Here is a 27,782-nt window from a genome sequence, read left to right as displayed (position 1 = left end):
ATGTAAATTACACATTTTTGATTCATGCTATAGACCAAATAATTGTTTTGATGCAGACAGAAACACCAGGGAATTGGCTTATTAAAAATATAATCCAAAAACTAACATAAAAGTAGTATGAATGAAATTAGGTATTCATTCATATCCTGGTTTTGTTTGTTTATTTTTGAACACTTTTGATGAGAGAAAAAGAATTTTCAGAAGTCTAGAAGCTATTTTTAATACTGTTCGTATCCACAACAGCTTTTAGCTTGTAATTGAATCCAAAGAGCATTCATCTTTAGTACTGAGTATTGATATTCATCTTCCCAAGTGATGGTGTCCACATGGCTCATACAGTGCCATTCTGCTTAGGTATGGCTGTCCTGGATTGCTTGGCTGGGATTCTTACACTGTATTTTCTCCACTCTTCTCAGAGCTTTCATTTGAGCTCAAGAGAGAACAAAGTGAGAAAAAAATACTTATATTTTCTCCCTATATAGTCATTAAGCACATAAACACAACGTGGTGTTTATGTACTTAATGACTATATAGGGGGAAAAAATTTGTATTTCTCTCAGCTCTAAGGAGAATCTGAAGGATTGGTCACAAGCTGGTTCTAATCTTCATCCTCTTTTGATTTTGGGGTGAATACTGACTTAACAACCAACTCACATTCTTCTTCTATGTGGTCACAGAAAAAAACAGTCTGTATGTTTTTTGAACATAATTTCTTTTTTCTAAAGACCCCCAACTTTTTGACCCATTCAGAAAGCAATACAAAAAACCAGGTCTGTGTTTTCACAGATTCATAGCAGACTGGTTACATTTGGTCATGTTCTATCTGATCACAGATTGTCAATCCCTTTCTAAGAAATGTGAAAATTTCTTGCGAAATCACATATCCTGATAATTGTTCTCTGGAATAGGAAAGGATTCGAATCCCTCAAGCTGAGACTTGAATCTACTAAAATCTGTAATGTAATGGATTCACATAGTTGTGTCTTTAAGTAAGAGATGTTACAACTTTCTTATCCACATAAAAAAAAATCTATGCTGGATTTAACCCAGTGAACAGCAAGTATTGGAGGTTTCAGGAGACCTGGAATCAGAATTACCAGCTGTAAGAGGTGTGGTATTTGCATGCAAACACTCAAGTCTGCTGACAACTGTCAGAGATGTTCTTCTGAAAAAAAGTTTCAGTTTCTGATAATTAAGAGGTTTTATAAATCAGTGCCTTTAGACCAGATTTGGCAGTGTCCTTTTCCTGAGAATTTGTGACTGAATATGTCATTAAATCAGTTCTTTAATATTTTGTACAAATTTTTGTCTCATTTTCATTCAAGTACCAATGCTGGGTGAAGCTCAGATTGATTTCTTTTTATTCACCACTGTCTGACAGCCTTTGAATACAGACAATATTTTATGTAAATGGTTCATTACCCACTAACTGAATTACAGGCTTTGGCTCAAATTCTGACATGTCCTTACAAAAATATCTTCCATAGCATGGAGACAAAAGCAATGTCAAATCTAAAAGAAGGTATGCAAATAATTTTCAAATGGATGAGAAAACAAATTTTTAATGGTGTTTCAAAACCCTGGTATTCTGTCCGCAGAATTAAAATTCTTTCTATAATTTTCAATATCAGTTTTTATAATTCTAACTTTTTAAAATATAGAACAATTAGAAAAGCTAGTCTTATGACTTCTATGTGTTTGATCACAAATCATAAAGATATTATAATATTTCTATTCTTAAAGATGTACTGACTCCAATGTTATTTTTGTCTTTTGTTTCATATGTAGCATTTCAGCACCTACAAACACCTGCTTTATTTTCATAGATCTTTTCTACTTTAAAAGATATACTCTTGCTTTTGATTTCAGAGAAAATATTTCTGTCAACCTAATTTGTAAATTAGTTCTCAAGCTGAGCAGAGGATAAGAAACCTTCCATTAATGTATTTTCTTAGTAGCTTGAAATCTAGTCTTTGAAAAAAAAAAGAAAAAGAGATTCATGTATTAAGTTTGGTTTCAGAATTTCATAAAATGGCTAAATTATTTATAAGGTTCTTTGTCATAAGCTTATTTAAAAGAATTTAGACTCTGAATGATCTAATTAGCTGTAACTGTTTGTTTTGTTAAATTTGATATAAAGTTTGTTATTCTCTTTTGCATAATTATACCGTCAACAGTCTGATCTCTTACATTTTTATATGATGAAAGTAGCTATTAAGGAAGATCATATTATAAAACAAAGGCAAAAATGGAAAATATTTTTGCAGTAATTTAGCATACAAGGAAATTAAGGTGGTTTTCTTACAGCTCTGTAGTAGAAAGCTTAAGTTGTCTATCTAACACAAATATTATTGCACCACATTCAATATTATTTTTTTCTCCCTGGAAGACTCTAAGGAGACTTTTGTGGGTCGATTATCAGCTGCTTAGGTCTGGCTGGTTGTTACTGATTTTTAAACTGTGTGTGTGCTTTTGCAGATGTGCCATCAAATCCGTACGGAGTACGAGTTTTAGAGCTGTCCCAAACCACTGCCAAGGTTTCCTTCAATAAGCCAGACTCTCATGGGGGTGTGCCCATTCACCACTACCAAGTGGATGTGAAAGAGGTAGCCTCGGAAACCTGGAAAATAGTTCGCTCCCATGGAGTTCAAAGTAAGTATACAAAAACTAAATGGAAGCATTTTAGCTGAGAAGAATGTCCAAGGAAAATACTGTAAGTATTTCTTCACTGTTTCTTTATTTGTATTAGTCCAGTAGCTGTATCTCTGTATTAATGCAGACCTCTCTACACCAGTTAGAAATAGTCTTTCAACTTTGTAACTGTTCATTTTTTTATTAAAAAATTTTACAATTGTTATCCATTTTTCATGTCCAGTCAAAAGGCAGCTTTTGAGGCTCTACATTTCAAAGAGAGTAGAAATGACATTGCATTTGAAAATATACATTATGTATGCACCTAAATTAATCACTTTAAGTAAGCTGTTATATAATATTTAATCCTGGGCATTAATTACTGATTGTGAGCTACTTAGTAACTTTCTACATACCTGTTAATATTCAAGATACCTATTTCAAAAGCATATAATGTTTGTTCAATAAATATTAAATGCCCTCTGAAAGGGTATTTACTTGCATGTCTCTTGGCAGAAAAGAGCATAAGCCTCCCCAAACAGACGAGTTCTTTAGGCCCCTGATGAGTTGGGGAGTTCATACAGAGTAATGTTAACTCTTGTATCCAAATATGCCTTTTGGTATTTTCAGTGCTACTTAAGGCAGCCTCAACAGTTTTCTGATTAATACTTCAGCAGGTAAATGGTTTTGCAGCCATCAGCAGAGTCTCAGGAGACAAAATGTTACAAATCTAAAGTGTGTGTCTCTTTCCCTTTCACATACTGTAATACAAAAATTCTGCACTGAACTAAACATGCTCAAAATTACAGAATTATTTCAAAGAAACATATAATGAACATTTAGTTAACATGTTCGAAAAAAGGCTTATAACTCCTTATATTTTGTTTTTCTTAGCTCAGCACAGTAACTGTGTGTATAAATGTAATAATGTAAATCATAGTAACATTCATTTTATTCCAGTAAAGCTTGAATTTCTCTCAGTACTAGAAGATCTAAAGAAGAATGTGCCTGCCCTCTATTTGCAGGGCAGGCACATTATTGGATATTGGTATACTTCTTCCATTTTTTTCATGCAATGTTGCAGATCAAGTTAGAGACTTTTATTCTCATAGCTCCATACATTCTCATAGGTCATCTCCTTCAATGAATTTGCAATAGTTGTTTTCTGGTATGAACTATATCAAATAGTAAAACCTGAAGTGACCACTCTGCATTGTAGAGTGTAAGGTACTCAAATGAGTAAAAACCCAGTGACTACAGAGTCAATCAGTCAATCACACAGATGATTGATTTCATTGTAAAGCCAGAACAAACACATGTCCTCAGTGTTAAATTTGCAAAAAACATATTCACCTTACTCCTTATAAGACTTTCTTTCATATTATTTCTGTTGTTGCGACATTTATTAATTTTTTTTTTTATTACAGTAGGAAAGATGTGTAATTTCACAGATCCTTGTTACTAGAGTTTACTGGAGCTGCCTTCTTTAAAAATTCACTTTTCTTTTGAAACATTCTTTCAGCATTGAGTGTTGTTGCTCACTTTGGATATTTCTGTATAATATGAATTGATCTTAGAATCATTTTGGTCCAAGATTTGTTTGAATTCTATTTTTCTAAAACTGGAGTAGAGTGACAGGTACAAATACCTGCAGTCCTTAGGCAAATGTTATGACCATGAAGGAGACTGGAGCATTTAGAATCTCTGCTGCCACTCCTACTCATATTAAACATTTCTTTGGCAGAGAGCTGTATTACTTCCTGCATACTGTCATATTATTTCCCACATCCTCCTTTGTATACTTTACTCTTTCTCACAGACAATTTCAGGAGGTATACCATCTTGCAAGCATGTGTTGTCCTCTTAATTTCATTTTCTCCTAATTTTATGCTGAAAGGTTTTGTTGAGAAAACAAAATAAGTCACACCATTTTGGACATATTAAAGATACCTCTTAATAGCATATGTTACCAACAATTACTCCAACTGATGACAAAAACTAGTAAATATGAATACAACCTGAAAAGCCATATTTGTCTACAAAGACTCATGTAGTAAATACATAAATATTGAAAGGACAGTGGGAAATATTAAAAATTAATACTTAATTCATAATTAATTCATTATGTTTTCTGAAATCTATACTGATATACCCCTGTGTAGAAAGATTGAGACTATATATCCTCTATTTCTCTGAATTGCTCTCTGAACTATTTTAGAAATCAATAACTACTTCAGATTGTCAAACATTTACTAAACAGAAGACACCTTGTTTTCATAAATCTTATTGAAGATACATTATGTAGTTGTAGAGGGAAATCAAAAGTGACCTGGTTTCATTTATCATAAGTCCCTGCAGATATTCTCTAATAATTCTATAATTTGAAAACTTGTTCTGTTTGTGAAGTACTATAGGGCCAAACCAGAAAACCAAAACATGTTACTAAAGCACAAGGATAACAATTCAGAACAGAAAAAGCTTTTGCAAATGAAGATGTCAAAAAACAAACTTAGTCCTTTTTTAAAAAGGAAATGCTACTAAATTTAAATGGAATTCTTCTGGAATATTGAGCCTTTGCATGTTTCCTGGGCATTCAGAGGGTTTTAGCAATTTTTCTAAAATATCCATTTAAAATTCTTTCCATTTATATTTTACCCTACTTACAGTGTCATGTTAAGATAACCTTGAGATACCTTCTCCAAAATCCCTATTTTCAATTCCTGAAATATTTTTCAAAGAAGCAAAAGTTTCTTTGTGTGAAGCTTCATTAGTATGAAGGTGCTATTTTTTTTTTTTTTGGTTGGTAGGTTTTGCTTTTTTCTTTCAGCTTTTTGAGACATTTAAGATACTTTGTTAAAGGATAATAACAAATGCATGTTCTTGGGACAGTTTCTTATTGTGCTTAAGTAATGAAGAACCACTTTCCTGGCATGCCTTAACATCATCTCAGCTAGGAGGAGGCTGTTTAGAATGCAGTCAGTTTTCTGTATTGCCATTTGTAGTTGGATCATCATGATTTCCACACTCAGTCTATATTCCTTAATGGAAACCAAACCACTTTTTCCATCTGTTCACGTTTTAGGGATGGTTTATGGCTAAGATTCAGGTATAAATGCTGTTTACACAGGGACAGATAACTGCTTGAACATCTCAAGTGGTGGTGCATACATAATGCATGGGCCATGATTTTTTCCCAGTAGTAAGTGACAAAATATTCTGAAATTTTACAGGATGGTTATTTATCAGTCAGATTTAACTCAGGAGGGGTAAAACTGCAGACCTTTCTTGCCACAATGTACAAAATGTTCCAATTCTAAAAATACCATCAAGGAAAAGAGACAGAAAAATTTACGTGCAGGAAGATGTTGTACCTGGAAGACTGTTAGAATTCCAATACAGGGATTTTCAAGGCTAAACTGTCTTCTGCTCTCTCTCTACTGTGACTTAAAGAAATAATTTAGTTGTCCTCACACAGTAACAAAGAGCAACCATAAAGTCATAAAATTAATGAAAAATGCATTTTAGAATTAAACAAGCCTCACAGAAATGTGGCTAAAGAAGCAAGTTTATAAATAAAGCATTAATAGGTGTTTCAAAAACTTTTTGGGAATAATTGATCCTAATGCTAGCAAGGCATTAATTTTCATTTGGTTATGATCCAATAGCTATGAATAAAACCTTTTACAACTAAGATTATAATTGTTTTATTTGTATGAAAACTACAATAGATGCTTATCAAAGTTGTTAGGTATTCTTCTGTAATCAATCATTCAGTAAATACAAATAAGTTTAATCAGGATGATTAAGCAGTATGAAGTGGATTCTATGCAAATTCATTCTGCAATTCTCTTCATTTTCCCTTTTCTTCAAAAAATCCCTCTAAAGGTGACATTTGTCTCAAACTTTACTACTTTGAGCTGTTTTCAGGTAAGGAGAAAATTCTAGTCTTGGAGCTGTAACCAGGAATATCTATTTCCCTGTTCTCTCCCCTTTGTCTTTTATAATGAAGAAGATTTCATTTGAAAGTCTGTGCTGATTGCAGCTATTGAATCAGAGCACAGAAAGTGAAGCAATCATCTGATACACCAATTTCAGTCTATTAAGGGATTTAAAATCATAATCAACACTCTCATAATTCAGCAAGAGATCAGGGAGCAAATGGCAGTGAGATTTTTCTGCACTTTTTAGGTGCTCCTCTGAATATGAAAATAGTTTTGTTGAAGGCTACCAGCAAATCCAACTTTACAGTGGAGTTCTCTGTGGGAAGAGAGAGAGTCCCAAGGCGGGGGGGGGGGTGAAGTGAAAAGAAAGAAGTGAAAAGAAATGCACTAATCTTGAAGTAGCAAAAATGCAGATAGTAGTGGCAGGATTAATTCTCCAAGGAGAGTTTGCATCCTTTCACCCAGACAGCTGGAAAATCCCTGAGTGTGGGAAGGTGCCCATCCACCATCAGCAAGTGGATAACCAAGGGTGAAGAGCATTTGCCAGGCTTTCTTCTGTACTCACAAAGAAGCCAGTGACAAGCTGTAAGAGATACCTGTGCTGGGAAAAATCACCTTATCACAATCCTCTGTGCAGTTTTGTTTCTTAAGAAAGGACATTAACTGATCTGTTTCTCTCTAATCAACAAAGAATTTATAAGAAAAAGACTCCTTTATGTTTACAAATAGTTTGTGCAATATGGACTTCCAAGGAAGAAACAAGATAGAGTCTCTGAAATTCAGTTCTTCACATTCAATCCCTCAGAAAGCACCACTGGTTTAACTCTAATAAAGAAGCCATCAAGGTCTTGTTTTGTCTTGATAGCATTATAGACATTAGTAATTCTGGTTTACAGGTAGCAGATAATGCATTTGTAAAAATTAGCTTTTACACAAATCCAAACCACTGTGGAAGTGGGCTTGAAACCTGAAAAATGTTCACTGTCTGAAAACACTTGAGTGTATTCAACAGGAATACAAAACACTTTATTTCCTTTGTTCTTCAATTTACAGGTAGAGAGATAAAGATTTTTTTTTCCCAAAGCATTTTAAAGTTCTGAGTGATATACCAAGAAAAAAAGCAGTCTCTGCATTTCTTGTGCTACTCAATTTGCTGGTGATAGAACAACATGAGGAATACATCAAACACAGTTCCATATTCAGATTACTGTGGAAATTCACCTCTGGCATGGGTGGATGGCTGGCAGTCTTAGAGAAGAGGGATACACATTTGGGGATTTGTAGAGCCAATACACACACCCACACACATCCACACACACACCCCACCTTTGCTTTGTTTAAACTACTTGTGTTTAGAAGTTTTCAGATTCCACATCAGAATTTCATTTTCCTATTTCTAAGTATTGATCCTGTGAATTTTTTAGGCAAAAATTTCAAATAATTAAATTTTAATTTTTAAAATTCAATTATTTCTGTTTCATATAAAAACTTAATAAACTTCTCAAAGCAAGACTTCTCATTCATTGAGTTTAGAGACATTTGAGGAAGGTTCTAGTTTTCCTGTGTTTCTAGGGAAGTTGCTAATGTATAATCCCTAGAAAATTTAGAATTTCTTATATGAGGAACAATTATATCAGCATGAAATGACTGGATCTTAAAACTCAGAAATGTCTCATCTCATTTATTTTTCTAGGAAACAAAGACCGAAACAGAAACAACAGAAAAACCCCCAAACCAAATCAACCAAACACAGATCCCCTAAAAAATGCATCAACCCAACTCACCAAACCAAAAACCCCACAAGCTCAAAGTCTCTGAACTTTACTGGCATCTATGTCTTGGCATTTTTTCATGAGATATTCTGTTCAGTTTCAACCCTTTAAGTGAAATTATCCCTGGAATTATTAATTTAGCTCTTATAGGATACTAGCATAAAATAATTTCTACAATAGACAAATTATATAAGCTAAAGTTATACATACATTTCCAAACTTTGGGGTACAAAAAAGAAAAGTATAGAAAATCAACATGCTATACAAGATGCTTTTTTGAATGTATGTCTGTGTTTTGTGTTTCAATGATCAAGAATGTTTTTTTGATATTAGAGATTGTTTGGATGGCAGATAGCAGAAACTCAGAAACTTTACAAATAATGTGCCAAGTATAATACTATTCAATAGTAAAAGAGCTACTTGTAAATATATTTCATGCAGTGATATCAAAATATACCAAATATAATTTATCAACATATGTTTATATTTCTTTAGTGAATATTTCATTGAAGGAGACAATAATTTTTGAAGCCTTGTGATAGCATAATCAGACTATGGGCAAGAATAAGTGAAATATGTTTTTTACAATTTTCCATTTAAAGGCAAAGTGAAAGGATGAAAAATATTTCTAGCTAAGAAATGTTTGAAATATTTATTCTTTCTGGAAGAAAAGAAAACCTTTGATAGGTGAACAAGTTGCATTATATTACTTTTCTGAAAAATAAACACAGCATAAGGAAAACATCTGAGGTTGTACAGCATCTTAAATATATGGAAAACAAACAACAATAAGTTTAAGGTTTCAGTTTCAGCTAATAAGGAGTTATCCAGTTACAAGCACTAATGCAAATACTTGCTTTCAACATAACTTTAGGTTTTTCTCTCTGGGTTTTAACAATTTACAGCTCTAATCTGAAATAACTAATTCTTTGTAATTTCACATTCAAATCTCAGCAGGTTCTGTTTATTTCCTTTTTCATCTGGGTACACTGCATTTCATGTACTTCTTGAAATTCTAGATTAATTTAGCTTCCTAAATTCCTAGAGGTCCCAATAGGATTCTTGTCATCATCACCTCCAATTCCCCCAGATTGCAGCAGGGCCAAATTCCAAGTTTTGCTAGGGCTTTGCCCTGAGTTCTAAATGTCTCTGTGCATGGAAATTCCATATTTAGCAGTTTGTTTGTGAAATTAGTGGGTTTTTTTTTCAAACCAGATCCTGTCTCTACTATTTTATTCACATACATTTAACTGGGTTTTAAGGTGCATTATAGAAGATAAGTGTTTTCTCTTACCCAAGACATGTCCTTAAATTGCTGTGCTGTGTGTTCTGCCTGGTACTGCTGCTCCTTTTACTGCAAATGTCCTTAAAGTTAGAGGAAGTTATGTACATGCCCGTGTTGATGGGGTCATCAAAACTTGAAGTACTCTCCTTCTGTATTGTCCTATTTAGTTTTGAATTGGCTGTACCAATGAGAAGATACCAATGATGTAGGCAACTCACAATGAAAGTTCTTAGCGAAAAAAGAAACATAAACCAGTAAATTTAAAAAAAGGTTATTCCATTTTCTCTTTTACATTATAATTATATATAACATTCCAAACCCTGAAATGGTGTGGTGTGTTTTGGTTTTTTTGGGAGCGGGGCAGAGGGTTGGGGTTTTGGGGGATTTTGTTTTTGTCTGTGCAGATCAGGTTTTTGGATAAAACTGCTTAACTTCATTTTCTGTCCTTAAGCAGGACATTTTGGTGGACTTCATATAAACAAACATTCTTTCAGAAGACTTCAAAATTTTCTTGAATCATAGAATTTTAGAGTGGTTTGGGTTGGAAGGGACCTTAAAGCTCATCTCATTCCAAACCCTCTGCCACAGGCAGGAACACCTTCCACTGGACCAGGTTGCTCAGAGCCCCATCCAACCTGGCCTTGGACACTTCCAGGGATGGGGTGTCCACATCTTCTCTAGGAACCTTGTGCCAGGGTCTCACTGTCCTCATAGGGAAGAATTTCTGCATAGATTTCCCCTGAGATTTCAGAAGCACCATTATGGCAGAAGATATTCTTTCCTATTATAAAACAAAGCCATTACTATCTCTTATTATTGAAATTGAGAGGAAATCTAACAGACAGACTAGTAAGAATTCAGATGTATTACCTCTTAGGTTGCAGGTTTTGTATTTACTGCTTCTTTTGTACTAAAGCATGAAAGGTTGTACCCCACTGATTACTGAAACAGTTTCCCAGTGTAACAATACTTAACCATTAAACCAGGAAGACTTCTAAATAGATTCCTGAGAGATACGAATCCCATTTAATGAAATAATTTTCCTAATGGGTTTAATGATTAAGGAGAATATATCTGTATCATTTATAGATCAAACTGAAATAAATTGCAAATAGTTTGGTAGGCTAAGTCATCACTCAAAATTACTTTCAGAGTTGAAAATCTTCAAGGCAGAATTCATTAATTTCTACTGCAAGCTGCAAAAACAGAAGGAAAAATGCCTTCATCAGCCTGTCCCAGGAGGAAAATTCATCTTGAGACATTTAATTCCTTGTCATATCTGTCAGATTACTCGCTATGGCATGAATTGTGATCACATTCAGTTCAACAATAACAGTTACTATTCATGAGGAGTGTCTGTGCCTTTCTGGAACACTATGTATGTACACCAGAAATCTAGAAGTACCTGACGACTCAGAGGTTTTGACTCTGCTAAATGATGGCATAAGCCATTCAGAAAAAAAATTCTGTGTTGTGAATTGAGCTTTAGGATATGGTTCTTCATTTATCAGACTGTTAGGCAGGCAGTTTAGGAACAGCAAAATCATGGATCAAACCCCCCTATAAAGCTGGAACCCAAAAATATATTGTTGCTTTATACCCAAATTTTTTGATTATGTCATATTTATTATCATTGTCAAATTGACTAAAATTAATGTTTTCATTTAAGAAATTGCCCATTTTCAGTTGGCAATAATTGTTAATATTTTCAAAAAAATTTGTTGAGCATTCCTCTTATCTGTTAATATCTAATGATACTATTGATATCTAATGATACTAATATCTAATGATACTATTGATAAGCCTAAACTCTTTTTTTTTTTTTCAAAATAAACTGAGTATTTAGTTTGACTCAAAAATAGTTTTCTCAACTTAAAACCTGCTTTGAAATTACAAGAAGGCAGGAATTGCGCATATATATATATATATATATATATATATATATATACACACACACACAGACATATACTCTTAAGCTATAGTGTTGTAAGACCTGATACAAATAATATGAATAAAAAGTCCTTAATTTTTTTTTAAAATCTTCATTCTTGGGTTAAAATGGCATTATGCAATTTTCCAATAAAATTTTCAATGGTAAGTTGTCATAAAAAAAAAAAACAAAAGTGAAAGAATGTATGCAGTTTTATAACTACTATAGGCTAAAAATAAATATGAGGACAAAGATCACTTTTTATCTAATTTATTTTGTGTATATGCCTGCATGTAAGAAAGTTACTCAGCTCTTTAATTCTGTCTCTATACTAATTTTGGCATCCATCCAAATCTTTGCTGTTAAAGTCTCTTGTGGTTGAAAAGGTTGAACTGTAAATAAATGTCTTAAACTAAATTATATGGATGGATTAGAGAGACTGGAAAGTGAGAAGTGTAAAGGGAAAACGATGTTTAAACATTTCAGGTTTTTATACAGACCTGAAACATCAGGAGAATGAGATGTACTTTTCACATTTAAAGGTGAATAAAATGTCATGAGAAGTGAAGAGAATCCAGACAATTTACTGCACAGCATGAATTCATAACTAAAAGCAACTGAGTTTTTTGCAGATATAACCACTATATGAACTTACTCTTTTTTTCCTGGTAATTCTGTGTTGGTAATTGCATTTAGTCAACCAGTCAAAGCTCATTGCACAATGTGATCTTTGGTTTTTTCAAGACACAGACTTAAAATCTGTAGGAACAAATGGAAGATATTTTGATTGCAAGAGTATGTAGTAAATATTTTAATAGGAGATTAAAGGGAGAATCAGTCATTACAAATGTATTTCACCTGGTGCTGTTGTGATAACTCTGGTCTATATCCTATTTAGACCTTTCATGATTTTCATAACTGCACACTCTCAAGTAAATTTATGGTGAACAGCTGATCTGATGTAAAGGTCTTGCTGACGTGGCTTGTAAAGTTAAATCTTGTTAAGCAGAGAATGATGCAGTGCAGTATTGGGTATGAAGAACTGATAAATGAGACACATGGTGCAGCTGCAAATTTTGCCTTTCAAGTGTATTGTATTCATCCACATTTATTGTACATTGCTTGTCTACTTAGAGAAAGATAAGGTACATTTATGGAATATTTATGTGTATATAAACTTCTGCTGCACTTTGTAATACAAAATAGAGAAGTGCTCCAGGATGACAGAGTATTCTTTAAGTATTTTCAAGGTCATTGAAAGACAGAGTGGTTATGAATAGAGCTCTCCTTCAGCCACATACAAGAATGAGCAGCAGAACAATAGCATGGCCCTATCTGTATTACATTTCACAATGTCTTTAAATTAATCTCTTTTTATGACTTTTTTTTTCTGTCTCTCCACTTCTTTTCTCATTGGTAAGAAATAAATTACAGTATACGGGATTAGGATGGGGATGAGGAAGAAAGTTATGAAGGAAAATTATCTTTGCATGTAAGAAGCAAAAGAACAGTTCTTGAAATCATCATTCACATCAGCCTTGAGGTCTTTCTGTTTACAGAGTAGGGAATGTTAGGAAAGACACATTCAGGATCATGAAAATGGCCTCTGTGGAGATAGCAGAAACCAGGAACTGCTTTGTTCTTTCTTCAAGTGGTGGTTGGTTAGGTTTCTCAGCTCCTGAATTGGGTAATAGAGCAAGTAGACTTTCTTTTCCTCATACTTTGCATGCTCCAGACTTGAAAAGTGCATGGCTTAGAGGAGTGAAAGACAGAAGTCCTGTGTCAGAACCTGCTTTTTAGGCAGCTCCAAGGCTGCACAACTTAAGTGAGCAAAGTCATACATATTTTACATATTCAGTTTATTACTGTTAGGAAGCAGAATTAAAGTGAAATTTAAAATGTTGGCATTTTAAATAGCAGTCTTAATTGAGAGACAAGTCTTGCTAATTTGAATTTACCTATGAAAAATTCTTTGCTTCTCTAAGCATAGCATTTAAAATATTCATTCCCTGTGCTCTCAGGTATTCCTTTGGCTTACCTTCTGAACTTCTGAACTCTCAGCATCTGTTTTGTTTCACTGTAAGAATACTGATATATTTGTAGTAATGGGCAGTTTAGGTCCATCTGGTTAAGGAAAGCCACATCTAATTTGTATGTAATAACAAAGTACAGTTTTGTAACACCATAAGAAAACTAGTGAATTGTATTTTGCTACACAAAACAACCTAAATATGTTGTAATGCCTCATAGGAAAAAGAAATTGTAGCTCTGCGGAACTTTGCTGACAATAGGAAGTAGGTGCAGTTGTTAAAATCATTATTTTCTTAAACTTTGGAGGCATTTTGGCCACAACATCCCCTGCAGTGCTACAAGCTGAGGCAGAGTGGCTGGGAAGCTGCTGAGAGGAAAAGGACATGGGGATTTTGGTCAGCAGTGGCTGAACATGCACCAGCAGTGCCCAGGTGGCCAAGAAGGCCAATGGCACCTGGCCTGGATCAGCAGTGGTGCGGCAGCAGGACCAGGGCAGGATTGTCCTCTGTGGTGGGTGGGCACTGGTGAGACCACACCTGGAGTCCTGTGCTCAGTTTTGGGCTCCTCACTGCCAGGACATTGAGGGGCTGGAGCACGTCCAGAGAAGGGCAATGGAGCTGGGGAAAGGTCTGGAACACAAGTCCTGTGAGGAGCAGCTGAGGGAGCTGAGGGTGTTTGATCTGGAGGAAAGAAGACTCAGGGATGAATTTATCCTTCTCTACAAGTCCCTGAAAGGAGGTTGTTGCCAGGTGGGGGCAGTCTCCTTTCCCAGGCAATTAGTGACAGGACAAGGGGACACTTAAACTGCAGCAGGGGAAGTTCAGGCTGAACATCACAAAGAGTTTATTTCATTCAAAGGGTTGTTAAACTTTGGAACAGACTACCTAGGGAGTGGTGATGGAGTCACCATCCCTGGAGTTGTTCAAGAAACAAATGGATGTGGCAGCTGACAAAGTTGCAATCAGTCAGAGCTTGGACTCGATCTCAGCAGTCTTGTCCAACTGAAGTGATTCTGTGATTTTTGTTGTTTTTTTTCTTTGGTCTTTGCTTTGGTTTGGGTTTTTTTGGTTTGTTTGTGTGGATTTTTTGGGTTTTCTTTTTGTTTGTGGGGCTTTTTTTTGTTTTTTGTTTGAAAGGGAATATATTTAGCCCAATAATCAGTGACTAGTTCAGGATAAGCTGCTAGTTTGGACCTGAGTTTCACCCTGATATATTAAATCAGTCACCAGGACCTTCAGATGACAAACTGTGTGTGTTTACTACACCATGAACTAGTATATAGACATTAAACAGAATGTATCCCAGGTGCACCACGGGAACTAGTGTGGAACTCATCCTTAGAAGATGCAGCTTTTGTCTGCTGTGAATTTAGGAGAAGCCCACCTCACCTTCTGCCCAGGATCTTTCAGCAACAAAGAATTCGTGGATGGAGTTTTGAATGTAGGAGGAGACCATTTTGAACTCCAACTTTGTGTTGCAAATTTCAGATGGGATGGAAGTCACAACAGGAACTCCAGTGTAGGACAAGCAAAAATAAAAACAAACAAACAAACAAACCAAAAAAACTAGCAGGAAAAACTGACATACCAGTAATTCCTTCTGCCCTGCAAAGGAGAGTGAGAGATTCTAGCTTCTGCCATGGATAAAATAGACTGGGATAGGACAGAGTTTGATTTATACAACTGAGGAATGAGACAAAGTGATATAGCTGCAGCAAGAGTAGAGGAAAGGAAGGTATATGTTCATAACTAACTCCTGCCTCCCCTCTAAAAGTATACTTCCTTCTTCAGTAATCAAGGTTAGATTCCAAACTTTGATGTAAATCAGGGAATACATAGTAGCATTGCCTACAAGATGACCATGAATATATTTTTGTAGTCTTTTAATAAGTGATCTTCTTTATTTTCTGGGTTGTCTCCCATTAACCATTCTTTTCAGCCTTGAAGGGTATTCAAAGAGAGAAAAAACAATAGGATAAATGACAGTGTGAATTGTCTTAAAAGGGGCAATTATTGCCCCTCTGCATTGAGATTGCAACAGTTATTCCTTTACTACATTTTTTAGTATTTTGTGTTCACTCAATAAAGTATTACTTACCTAGATGTCTTAATTCTGCTGTCTTTCTGTGTTCATATTGCCAATGTAAGTTTGGTGTATTCAATGGCCTTGTATTTTTTCTTACAGGATAATTTTAAAACTAGTTTCTACAGAAAGTAAATTTGATTAATGAACAAGTTTAACTTAATCAGGTTTTATATCTAGCAGTATAATTTGTACTACTAAAATTGCAGCAATTATAGTGACATAAATATTTAACAATGAACCCTGCTGAGAACATTAGTCATATGTTCGAAAGCATTTTGAACAATACTTTCTTTTCACATCATGAAGGGAATATCTGGTAGAAGTCCAAATCCCCATTGATTTCACTGCATTCATTTATTGTTTCATTAAACTTTTTAGTATAGTCCTTTTCAAGTCTGGCTGCTTCTCCAAGCAAAATCTTACCATTAAGAATTTTGCAATAGTTTTATAGCAGAGGGCAAAATGTTCCAAGAACCAAGATAGTATTCCCCTTTAATTTATAGAATCAGAAAATTTGGTTGGCAGGAATACCTGGTATTTATCTGGTCCAACCTCCTGCTTGAATCAAGACTACTGCCAGTCTTAGATCAGATCAGTTGTGGTTTTGTCTCACTCAGTCTTGAGTCCCAAGGATGGAGATTACTCACTCCCTTTTCTTGGAATAACCTGTTTCAGTGCTTCATGTCTCTCCCAGTGTATCAATATTTCTAATACCTGGTCTGAACATGCCAAAAAAAAAAAAAAAAAGTGCAGTCACTTTTTCTGAAGTCCTTCACCAGTCTCCATGAGATCCAGAATTTGTATTGATTAAATTAATGCTTCTAAATGCTGTGATAGGAAGCTCTAGCCATCATTGAACATTGTTTAAATTATTGTCCAATAACTTGCAACACTACAAAACAGTGACAATGCTGTGCACACACATAGAAAAAAAAAAATCTTAAAAACTTCTTCCAAAACACTTATTAAATAAATAAAATTAAGGGCTTATGAGTACTGGGAGGAGACCTGACACCTTAAAAGAGGTATTTCAAAGAGCATTTGTTTTTGAAATGTATTTGAATTGTATGATTTTGAAGGTGAGTATGTATTTCCATTTTTACCTATTGCATTCTGTAAAGGCTTTTTTCATTCAGGATGCCTTTATTTAGTTTAACAAGGTCTTCTTACAGGAAATATCAGTTGTTTCAAGCACGCTATCCTGAACTTTATATTTAGTGGTACTTATAAAGTTTTTAATCACCCATTCTTTCTTTCTCTTCTTCTTTCCTCTTCCGTTTTCTTCTCTATTTTCCCTTTCCTATACTTTGACTTCCATTTCCCTTTCCTTTAATATCCACAAGTTCCTTTTATGGAAGTTCAAGATTTTTCAAGATTTGGTATTAAGCATCTGGCTTGGTCATCATAAAGGTAGTCAAAGAAATATATAAATAAAAACTTGGAGAAAGAGGTATTAAAGAGTGTGTGTTCGAAATATAAATTCCATTGTAGTGGTGATGGGAAACAGAATCTGTCAAAGCTAGATCCTGGTTGCACATGATTGCTGATAGGATGCTAATCTGCTAATCAGTAATCAGTACAAGTGGCAGGATTTTTTCATTAAATATTTGATTTTTTGTCAAATCAGTATAACAGAAAAATTTGAAGAAGATTTCAAGTTAATATGGTTAATTTATCATTTGAAGTACAGATATGTTTTGTAAACCTTTAGCCTAAAAATAGTACATGCATTAACTTTTTCTTTTTTTTAATTACTGCATAGGTGATTTATTTTGTATGTATTGTTTGCAATTCCTGCAAGTGTGTTTCTATTCAAATAAAGATGTGGAAGGTTTACTGATAGGATAATCTATCTCAATACATTGCTTTTGTTCCAGGAATGTTTTCTTTTTCCCCTGTGTGCTCTGGTGTTATTCTGATTAAAACCAAGTTGAAGTAAGAGTGTTTTTAAATAGATAAACTTCTAAAGAAAATCTATTCATTTTTATACCTGAAGTTTGTTAAATGAAGAACCACATCTTCTGGATTCATGATGATTCAAATCATTATAAATTATGTTGTCAATCCACAAATTCGCTCTTTTCTAGGCACTTTAGTTTACACTCCTGCTTGCTTTATTTTCATTAATTTGTAGTACTGTGTATTTTGTAACTATGATTTTCCCATGGATTACTTAACCTTTTCTGACTAGTTTTTTTTCTCAGTAGAAATAGGTATCAAAGAAAATCCCTGAATAGGGATGCTACTTTTGGTTCAGTTTGTATAGTGATATCTCAAAATCCAGCCCAGTAAAATTAAAAATTAAGTACATGGAAGAAAGGAGCTTAACATGGTAATTGTGTTTTAATGTGTTATGTATTAATATTAATAAAAATATTACAGCTATTTTTTGCCAAATGCATTTTTAATGTCAGCTACTGAAAAGTGTTTTGTAAAGAAATTAGTCATGTTAGTGAACATTAGATTATATTAATTATACCTGATCTATTACACTGTAGATCTCTATTCATGGGTTTTTATTTGTATTCACAGTTAAATAAATGGCTAATACTTTTATTCCAAAATAATATAATAATTATACATTATAGTGCAGAGAAAGATGGAAATTCCAGGAACAGAACCATTTTATCTGATTATTAAAATGGTGACATTTGTTTCTGGTGTTTTAGGGAATTAAAGTTAGACATTGTCGCCAATTTATGACAATGATTTCACTGACAGTATGATTTGCTATCATTATCTTTATTTCATAGAATGTGCAACTTGAAACAGTTTTATTATTAAAATTCATTTATTTGTGTTAGCTGAATTCTGACAGTTATAGCCAGATGCTTGAATGAGTATTTATGAAATTAATTGTTATTTGTGCAAGGCAGACAGATGGAACTGAGACAGCCTGGCTGTTTCTGCATATGAATTAACATTTTGTCTATTGTGTAGCAAAATCCTTTTTTTTATTTTTTCCCCTGTATTTCTCCCCTGTGGCAATTTCTAACTTCATTCTGTCAGTATTTCTGTGAGCTAACTGTGAGTCTCAGCTAGAAAAAAGAGGTTATATACTCTTCCTCCTACTGTGCAAACACACAGAATAAACAAAACAGTTGTTGCTCATCCCAGGCAGACAGATTTTGGGCAAAGTTCCTCATATTCTGTGACATCTACAAGAGTCTCAGACATTTGTACAGAACCTTATTACTTTATCACCTCAAGCTGCTCACTGCTCTCTTCCCATGACTTTTTCTCCTGCCCTTAAAAGAACATGAATCATCATCACAAACCTGTTTAAGCTTCATAAAAATGCTATTCATTTTTTTTTCCTCTGAAAGAGATTCAGGTATTTCCAGGGGACTCAGTTTTTCCTTGGGAGTAGTAAAATAGTGAGTAATAGGTGCAGCAAAGTGCTGTTAAATCAAAGCACGCCATTTATTAACATGCAGTAGTCAGGCTGCATACACCCTCTGCAGTAATAGAGATTCAGAATAAAGGGAGAGAAGTAAGAAAAAAACCCCAAGCCATCCTCAAATTTGTAATGCTTCTTTGACAGAAATTTCACTCTGCCACCACAATCTCACATATATAGGAGTGAAGATGTTGTTTCAGCAACAGTGTCTCAGCTACTTTATTTCAAAATAAATTTATATCCTTCTTCAGTTAGATCTGACATCCTCAGGGGATTGAATTTGGAACTGGAATAACATTGTTCTCTGCAGCAGATAACTCTCCAATGAGAGCAATGTAACAATGTGGTATTTTTGTTAATTAACCTCATATGAGATCCACTTTGGGATTAATGTAGAGGAACTGCACTGCAAGCTCCCTTAACCTTCTTTTCCTTGGTGATAGTTTATGTAATATATCACAATTCTTAGAAGGTTTCTGAGGCAGATTACTTCAGTGAAAAGACAATTTAATATGCCAGACATTTTTCCTCTCATTCTGCTGTAATACAAAGTAACATAAACAACCTACCCTGGACCAGAGAAGCAGCTGGGGAATTTTGTTTTGGTTTTACTGACTTGGATTTATGGTACAATTTATTTCACAACAAATCCTGTGTTAGATATTGCTTTCCCATGGTTCATTTTGACAGCAGTTAAAATTCTGAGACAATAAAAGGAAGTTTTCTAGATGAAATCCTTGCAAGCAGTATTTTAAATAGTATAAAGTTCTGCATTTTTTTCTAGCTAACATATTTTTTGTGGTTTTTTTTCTGTACTGAGTTATTTTTTTCAATTTATTAGATTTGTTTGCAAATTACGAGAATCTGTATAATAAAAATAAGGATTTTATACTTAATGTTGCTTAAAATTTAGGATTACCCTACTATCACATAATAGGTTAAACTTAATTTTTTATTCAGTAAAATTTAATTCTTTTCCGTTGTTGTGTTTCTTTTTAACTTCTGGTTGACAAAATTAAAAAACCCAACCAAACTAGCAACAATATTTGTGGGATATCTTGTCAAAAATATTAATAATTTTGTATTAAAGCCTTAATATAGCATACTAAACCAAAACCTGGTTTAGTATAAATACCTGGTAACTTCTTGTGTCATATTGTCCTCCAAGACTACCCTGAGACTTAAAGCCTCACTTATAAATGGATAACACTAAGCTCTGAGCTGTCGTGCATCATGTTAATTTATTAATTAACTAACTTAAATTTGATAATTTATTTAATTTGGAGATCTCACAAGTGACTGCTCTGCTTTTCCCTCTTTGGAGTATTCCTTCCAGATTTACTCCTCAATCTAACTAGTCACTATGTGAATTATCCCAACAAAATCAATCCACAAAATTGAATTATCCAGTTAAAGCTCACAGATACTGTGATTAGAAAGACATTATCTACTGATAAACAGCTAGAAGAAACTGGAAAATCTCTGATGATACTCTGAAAGAAAGGAATTTCACTTTCAGTATATCTGCAACTTGATATCCATCAATAATATAAATATATGGCATGCAGTGGATTGGTTCTTTTCACATTTATGCACTAAATGTGAAAGAAATAAAAAATATATCCACTGTGCCCAGGGCTATTTTCATGTGAGAAAAAATTATTTGTATATGGAAAGATGAATAAGCTGATTTTATACTTAAATAACAGATACACACATGATAAAAAAAAAAATTAACTGGTTTATGAATTATTTTCAATACTTTCTTCCAATCTCAACTTCTAGCGAGCAGTAAAATTTTCATTTCTCTTAGATTACTCTTCAGTCCTGCACTTATGTCACACTCTGTGTGACAACTTCTTAATGCTAATTATTCCAAGTATTCTTTTACAACTGGAGTATGTATTCTAATCCAGAATGGTTCTTTGTTTTCAGAAGGCCATAGTTATAATTTTTCCTACATATATATATATATATATATATATATATATATGTATTATATACCTCGAACCATCACTGATACAAAGTGGGTCCAGTTTTTGAGGACATTTTATGCTAACAGATATGTCTGGGTTAATTCCACAAATGTAATTGCAAACGTCATTGTATCTAGATGCATAGTGCTGTGCAGGGGACTCTAAAATATACACTGATTCTTTAAATACTGCATATATAAGAAATTTTATTCATTTCTATACGTCCCAGGGGTGCTTATAAAATTGGATCCTTAGGTTTCATGTAGCTAACACATTTGCATTTTTTAAAATGTAGACTCCTAGTCGTGCTTTTATGTTGTTTAAATTTTAAAAACATTTAGAGTAGCACTAATATTCGGTATGCCCTAAGGTTTCTTTTCAGTGAAATTATTCATCCTTGGAAAGTAATCATGGCTGAAAGGCAAGTCAAATACTGCTACTGCTTAGTTAAGTTTTAAATTTCATCTTAACAGAACTCAGTGATATATCTCCTTATTCTATTCTTATTCTCATGATGACACATTATTTTTTCATGACATGATTATACTTGAGAGTTCAGTATTTTTAAATCTCGTAAAATGATAAAGCTAAAGCATGCTGGAAGACATACAATTCTACTGCTCTATTTACAAGAAAACAGTTACGTTTCAATGGCAAATTCATGCAAAATACCCATAATAGAGTGTGAAATGTAGAAGTTACTGTTTTTTCCAAATTCATTAAATCCCTTTAGTTTCACATTTAATGGGAACTCTGTCAGACTGCTGTAGAAACTAAAGAAATAGAAATTTTAATAAATCTGCACTGAAAAGAATAACAAAGAGTATGGACAGAAATAATTATGCTTTCATTGGATATGTAACTTGAAGGCCTAAAGCAACTAAAAAAAAGCTTCTTATAATGAGAAAAATTAGGCTCCCTAGGGACTGTGAAAGATACTACTGGCTCTTTTTTAAGAGATTACATTTCTACAACAACTTGCCAAGGGCAGGGGAAGGATGACCTCCCTGCTCCTGCTGGCCACACTGTTCCTGACACAGGCCAGGAGCCCTTGGCCCTCTTGGCCACCAGGGCTCACTGCTGGCTCATGTTCATGTCAGCCAGTGCCCCCAGGTCCCTTTCTGCCTGGGCACTGTCCAGCCACTCTCTCCCCAGCCTGTAATGTTGCAGGGGGTTATTGTGGCCAAAATGCAGGACTCAGCACTTGGACTTATTAAACTCCATCCCATTGGACTCTGCCCATCCATCCAACTGATCCAGGTCTCCCTACAGAGCCCTCCTACCTTCCAACAGATCAACCTATGCTTCCAGCTTGGTGTCATCTGCAAATTTACTAATGAAAGACACAATCCCCTCATCCATGTCATCAATAAAGATATTGAACAGAGCTGGTCCCAGCACAGAGCCCTGAGGGACACCCCTGCTGGCTGCCCCCAGCTGGATGTGGCACCGTTCACCAGCACTCTCTGGGCCCGGCCATCCAGCCAGTTCCTAACCCAGCACAGAGTGCTCCTGTCCCAGCCCTGGGCTGCCAGCTTTTCCAGGAGTGTGCTGTGGGAGACAGCATCAAAGCCTTGCTGAAGTCCAGGTACACAACATCCAGAGCCTTTCCTGCTTCCACCAGATGGGTCACCTGGCCATAAGAGTTCATCACATGTTCCCACTGCTGCTCAGGGAGTGGAGTCCTTCCCCTTCTCCAGGGGGGAGACAGTTCTCCATGAACTGCACCAAACTGAGTCCGTCCCATGGGCAACACTTCTCCATTAACTTCTCCAGTGTGGGTGACTTCCTCAGGATCAATTCTTTAAGGACAGGCTGCTTCAGCGTGGTTCCCCCACAGGGTCACAAATCCTACCAGGAAACCTGCTCCAGCATGGGCTCCTGGAATGGGTGTGCAGGTCCCTGCCAGGAGCCTGTTCCGGCACAGGCTTTCCACAGGGTCAAAGCCCTCTTTCAGCATCCATCTGCTCTGGTGTGCACCTCTTCCATGGGCTGCAGGTGGAACTCTGGTCTCCCATGGGCTGCATCTCCTTGGGCTGCACCATGGGCTGCAGGGGAATCTCAGTTCTGGGGTAACTCCTGCCCCTCCTTCTGCACTGGCCTGGGTGTCTGCAGGCCTGTTCCTCTCACATCCTCAGCCTGCTCTTCTCTGGCCACAAGTACATATTCACAGTAACTTTTTTCCTTCTTAAATACATTATCATAGAAGGCTGTGTTATCACAGGTCACTGTCACTGATGGGCTCAGACCTGGCCAGCAGTGGGTCAAGCCTGGAGCCAGCTGGGATTGGTTCTGTCAGACATGGGAGAAGCTTCTGGAACCTTCTCAGAGAAGCCACCCCTGCAGCAGCCTTGCTACCCAAAACCTGGGTGTGCAAACCAATACATTGTGCTCAAAATCTGAATATAAGACATTGCTCCCCATCGAGGTCCTTAATTGTTGCCTACAGTGACTTCACTGTTCCTTCAGAAGCATAACTTAGTCACAACAATGATTTTATGCAGATGAAAAAAGGGACTATTAGCACTCAACAAGAAAGCTGATGTACTGTGATAAAACCAATGTACTGTCAGAATATGAGACTTGATATTTACAAGTGAAGAAAGCAAATTATGAATTTGTCTTTCTTTTCTTTTCATAAATTTATTACTTCATCAAATTTTATTCCTTTTCTTTTTCTTCCCTTTAGCTATGGTTGTTCTGAGCAATTTGGAACCAAATACAACCTATGAAATCAAAGTAGCTGCTGTAAATGGAAAAGGGCAAGGAGAGTACAGCAAAATTGAGATCTTTCAGACCTTACCTGTCCGTGAGTAAAACTTGTGCTGTTAAATTATTATTTTTATTATTATTATCTCTAGATTTGAATTATGATCCACTGTAGATAATTTTTCAGGTTTTTAATCCACTCTCCAGTGTATTATATCAGTTTTTTCATTGTGTCTCAGAAATCTTGTTTTGTTATTCCACCCTTTCAAGAAGTATGAGTGTACTTAAATTGGAGAATTCATCCCATTATCTTACATTTTTGAGATTCAGAAAAGCCTTTATTTGATATAATGGAGCATAAACCATGAGAGATACTAGAATAAGAAATTTTTCTCATTGTTAACACTCAGGGTATTATCCACATCTAAGAAGTGAATTGGCCATTTCTGGAGACATTTCTTCACCAAATTATGGTGCTATTGTTCTGCAATTATCAAGCATCAAATGAAAATCTTAAGCTATGGAAGAAATGATGAGAATAAATTGTTTTAACTATGACTACATGCAAATGAGAAATTCTATGAAACCAATTTTGTATTTGTACTAACTATAGGCTGGAGGTTCAGATTGAAATATTAAGGGCAAATGAAAAATATTTTCCTCAAATTATCTTTAAATAGAAACAACAGTAAATAAATTAAATAAATAGAGAAAAGAAAAGGAAAGGAACTACCAGATGGCAGTGTACAGTAATCAAACAGATATGCTGAAACACATCAGCAGCTACTGCCAGACCAGTCTGTCATAAATCTGCTGCAACAGAACTGTTTCCTGAATAGGGCATTACTCAGTGTAGCTAATACTGGGAATGAAAAATAAAAGTAATGTAACGACAAAAGAACACAAGATATTTCTGTGATATTAGATTATATTACATTATATTTCATATTATATTATATTATATTATATTATTTTATATTATATTACATCGCATTATACATTTCTTCTGTCCCAGAACAGTAACTTGACAGCTTTCAAATTTCTTTTTCATTGAAGCATATGCATATTCCAAATATATTCCAGGACGGATGAGATAATTTCCTATTACTCCTATTTGCAAACTTGATGGAAGAATGACAGAAACTGAAAGATATTATACATATATATCTCATAACATTATACATGTTATCTGATAGAAAGCTAGATAAGTTTTGTGTTGTGATCTAAGTAAGTTTATCCTTACTTTAATAAGTACTAAACACAGTACAATTATTTCTAAAGGAACAGTATCTGTCTGGTTAAATGCACATTTACAGGTATTTTGAAGATAAGACACTTCAGTATATGTTCATTTAGGATCTCTTTTTAAGAAAATGTAATGGGCATTGCATATAGAAAAAATAATCTGTGGGTTTTTGACTAGGAAAGAGTCTGAAAGTGGTCTTTAATCTTTGATTTCATGTTTAAGACTACCTTTATTTTCTTATTATAAATAAGACATTTGGTTTTAGATTTGAAAATATTTTTTACATTTACTCTTAATATTGACTTCTCTACATTGTTAATCTTAGATAACTTTTACTCTAATTTGACTTGGTGCATTTATTGGAGAGTAAGTTTACTTTAAATTGAAAAACTGTATTGCAATTTAGACATCTGACAGAGGCTTAAAGGTAATGCTTAAGTTATGGATGCTTACTTGTAAGAGAGTGTCTGGCTTGCTGAATTGATGACTAAATGATTTTGGAAGGAAATTCCATTTAAAAGTGTTGAAGTCAGTCTCAAAGATATGAATATTTCTTTCATACTTCACATAATTTTATTTCCTTGTATGAGGAATCTCCATTAGAACATACTTCAAGCACAGTATTTAACATTCTTATAAACGCTGTTTTGTAGTGCCTGGAATGGTCATATTGATTTTAAGATTTTGATAATGTTATTATAGACAAGTTCCTAGCTGTAATTTAGGAGTTATCTCACTGCTTATTTATTATTATTATTGTGTACTGTTTGTTTCCTTATTTAGGGGAGCCAAGTCCCCCTTCAATTCATGGACAACCAGAGAGTGGCAAGAGTTTTAAACTTAGCATAACTAAACAAGATGATGGAGGTGCCCCCATACTGGAATATATTGTCAAATACAGAAGTGTAAGTATTTCAGTTAATCAAAATAAGTGAAATTATGCTTGTAAATATCTGCTTTTAATGTAGAGAAAATTGTTGATATTATTTTAAATTTACCAAAGTGGTTTGCATTCCAGAAAATAATTTTAAAAACCAAGAAAAACCCCATATAGTATGTTTTCTTTTGGAACTAAGTTGCAGCTGCCAGCATATAAAATAAAAATTGAAAAAAAAACCAGAAAGCACTCAGCTATTCCTAAAGGTACACTGAAAATTCATGTTATCAAGAAAACTATATTCTTTTTCGTTTGTATAGTTAAAGTGGGACATTCGTGTTCCCCTTTTGAGCATACAGTAAATTAGCAAACATTAAAATTACACATTTAAGGTTGTTTGAACAGCAAATTTTTAATCTATTATAAATGCGTTTACATTGATAGAAAGCTATATTGGAGTGCTTCATGTCAATAGTAAATGACATTAATTAGCTAATCATGTTTCATATATTTTATCTGCCTGAGTTCCAAGTTTCATCTTGCAAAAGCCATTGGCACATTGTTGGGAATTTCATGAGTTTCAGGGCACACATCTGTTCTTAGACAGCCACTGGGCAGAGGTTTTTTGCATTCTGCCTTCTAGAAAGCTCTGTTTTGGTGTTCTTTCATCAAATCTGGCAAGTTTAGAAAACAGGATCTTCTGCAGTATAAAATATATGTTTAAAAAATCGTGTGAGTTTTTTATTATTATTAATAGTGTAGCTAAAATACATTTCCTGACGTGCTGTGTTTAGAAGTGATTGTGTTGAAGAAGTAGCTGCAGAGCTGGCAAAAGTGATGTGTTTCATTCCAGTATAAATTTTTAAAAAATATCCTTGTGCAGTACTTTTATTGAGTAGACCCATTTTACCAGAGTTTTACAGCAGAATTTCATGTCCATGAAGAGTCTAGAAAACTGGGAATGTAACACTGGATATCTAGGCATGTTAAATGGAAGGTAGTGAGGAATTTATTTATTCACAGAAAGAAGCAATTTTTGAGAAAGTGACTATAGAACCTGTTGGAATGTTACCAAAAGGAAAAGATAGTTACTGAATTTGTAATAGGTTTTTGTCACATTTCCTAATATTTACTATGATTTAACTTTTTGGTTATGGTCTAGGGATTATCCGAATGCTAAACCTGATATGTAAAACTATTCTCCTTTGCTAAATTTAACCAAAGAAGATTAATAGTGCAAATTAGTTGAGAAATATTTGGTAGCACTCTTAAGAGTAGTCTGGGGCAATGACCAGAAGTTATTCTGCTATCACTGATCCCTAAATCTTAATTGACCTTCTTAAATGACTTTCCATCCAGTGGATACAGTTGACATAAAAGTAATAGCAAAGAAGACGAGGGTAGTAAAATATGCAATACAAGATAAAAATGAAGTTTTGCAGGATTGAACTTCCTAGTGGGATAACAATGCCTTCAAGTATCTACCACTGAGTACAAAATAAACAGTTTGGATACAATACATTCATGCAGCATATGGAATTTAATCTTTTTTATGATTAAAATAAGATAAATTCTTTTGGTTCTATCCCAAAAAGTTTTTGGAAATCTAATTTTGATCTTGTGTTTTTACTAAGGTACAATATTATAGTATAAAAGATTACTTTTTCTGTGTGGTGTTGGAAGGTAAATGTGCAGTTTAAGCAGTAACTGGAAACTTAAAAGGTTGAAGAATGCTTTTCCTTGGACCTCAAACTCCTTGAACTTCCAACTGAAAAAGCAATTTGACTAAATTAAAGGCCTTTCTACAACAAAAGAAGCAGAATATTTTTTGTGTGTTTTAATCAGCAAGAATGACTGCTATTTAAAGTTCATAATTATCTGTTGACTGCTTCTCTTCCA

The 27,782-nt window shown here is 34.5% G+C and overlaps 1 protein-coding gene across 2 annotated transcripts in view; it reads left to right on the top strand.

Moving 5' to 3' along the window:
* The window catches only part of NCAM2 (neural cell adhesion molecule 2), a 275,041-nt gene that overhangs the window by 204,002 nt on the left and 43,257 nt on the right, over positions 1 to 27,782 (top strand). For both annotated transcript variants that reach the window (XM_077174496.1, XM_077174497.1), the window contains exons 12-14: positions 2,479 to 2,652; positions 23,741 to 23,860; positions 25,790 to 25,911. In XM_077174496.1, coding sequence (XP_077030611.1) covers positions 2,479 to 2,652; positions 23,741 to 23,860; positions 25,790 to 25,911 — 416 coding nt within the window. The remainder of the gene's footprint in view (positions 1 to 2,478; positions 2,653 to 23,740; positions 23,861 to 25,789; positions 25,912 to 27,782) is intronic.

Source organism: Agelaius phoeniceus, chromosome 2 (genome assembly GCF_051311805.1).
Source record: "Agelaius phoeniceus isolate bAgePho1 chromosome 2, bAgePho1.hap1, whole genome shotgun sequence".
In the NCBI taxonomy this organism is placed as follows: domain Eukaryota; kingdom Metazoa; phylum Chordata; class Aves; order Passeriformes; family Icteridae; genus Agelaius; species Agelaius phoeniceus.
The sequence above is the reverse complement of the archived record's forward strand: the minus strand, read 5'-3'. Positions and strand labels throughout refer to the sequence as shown.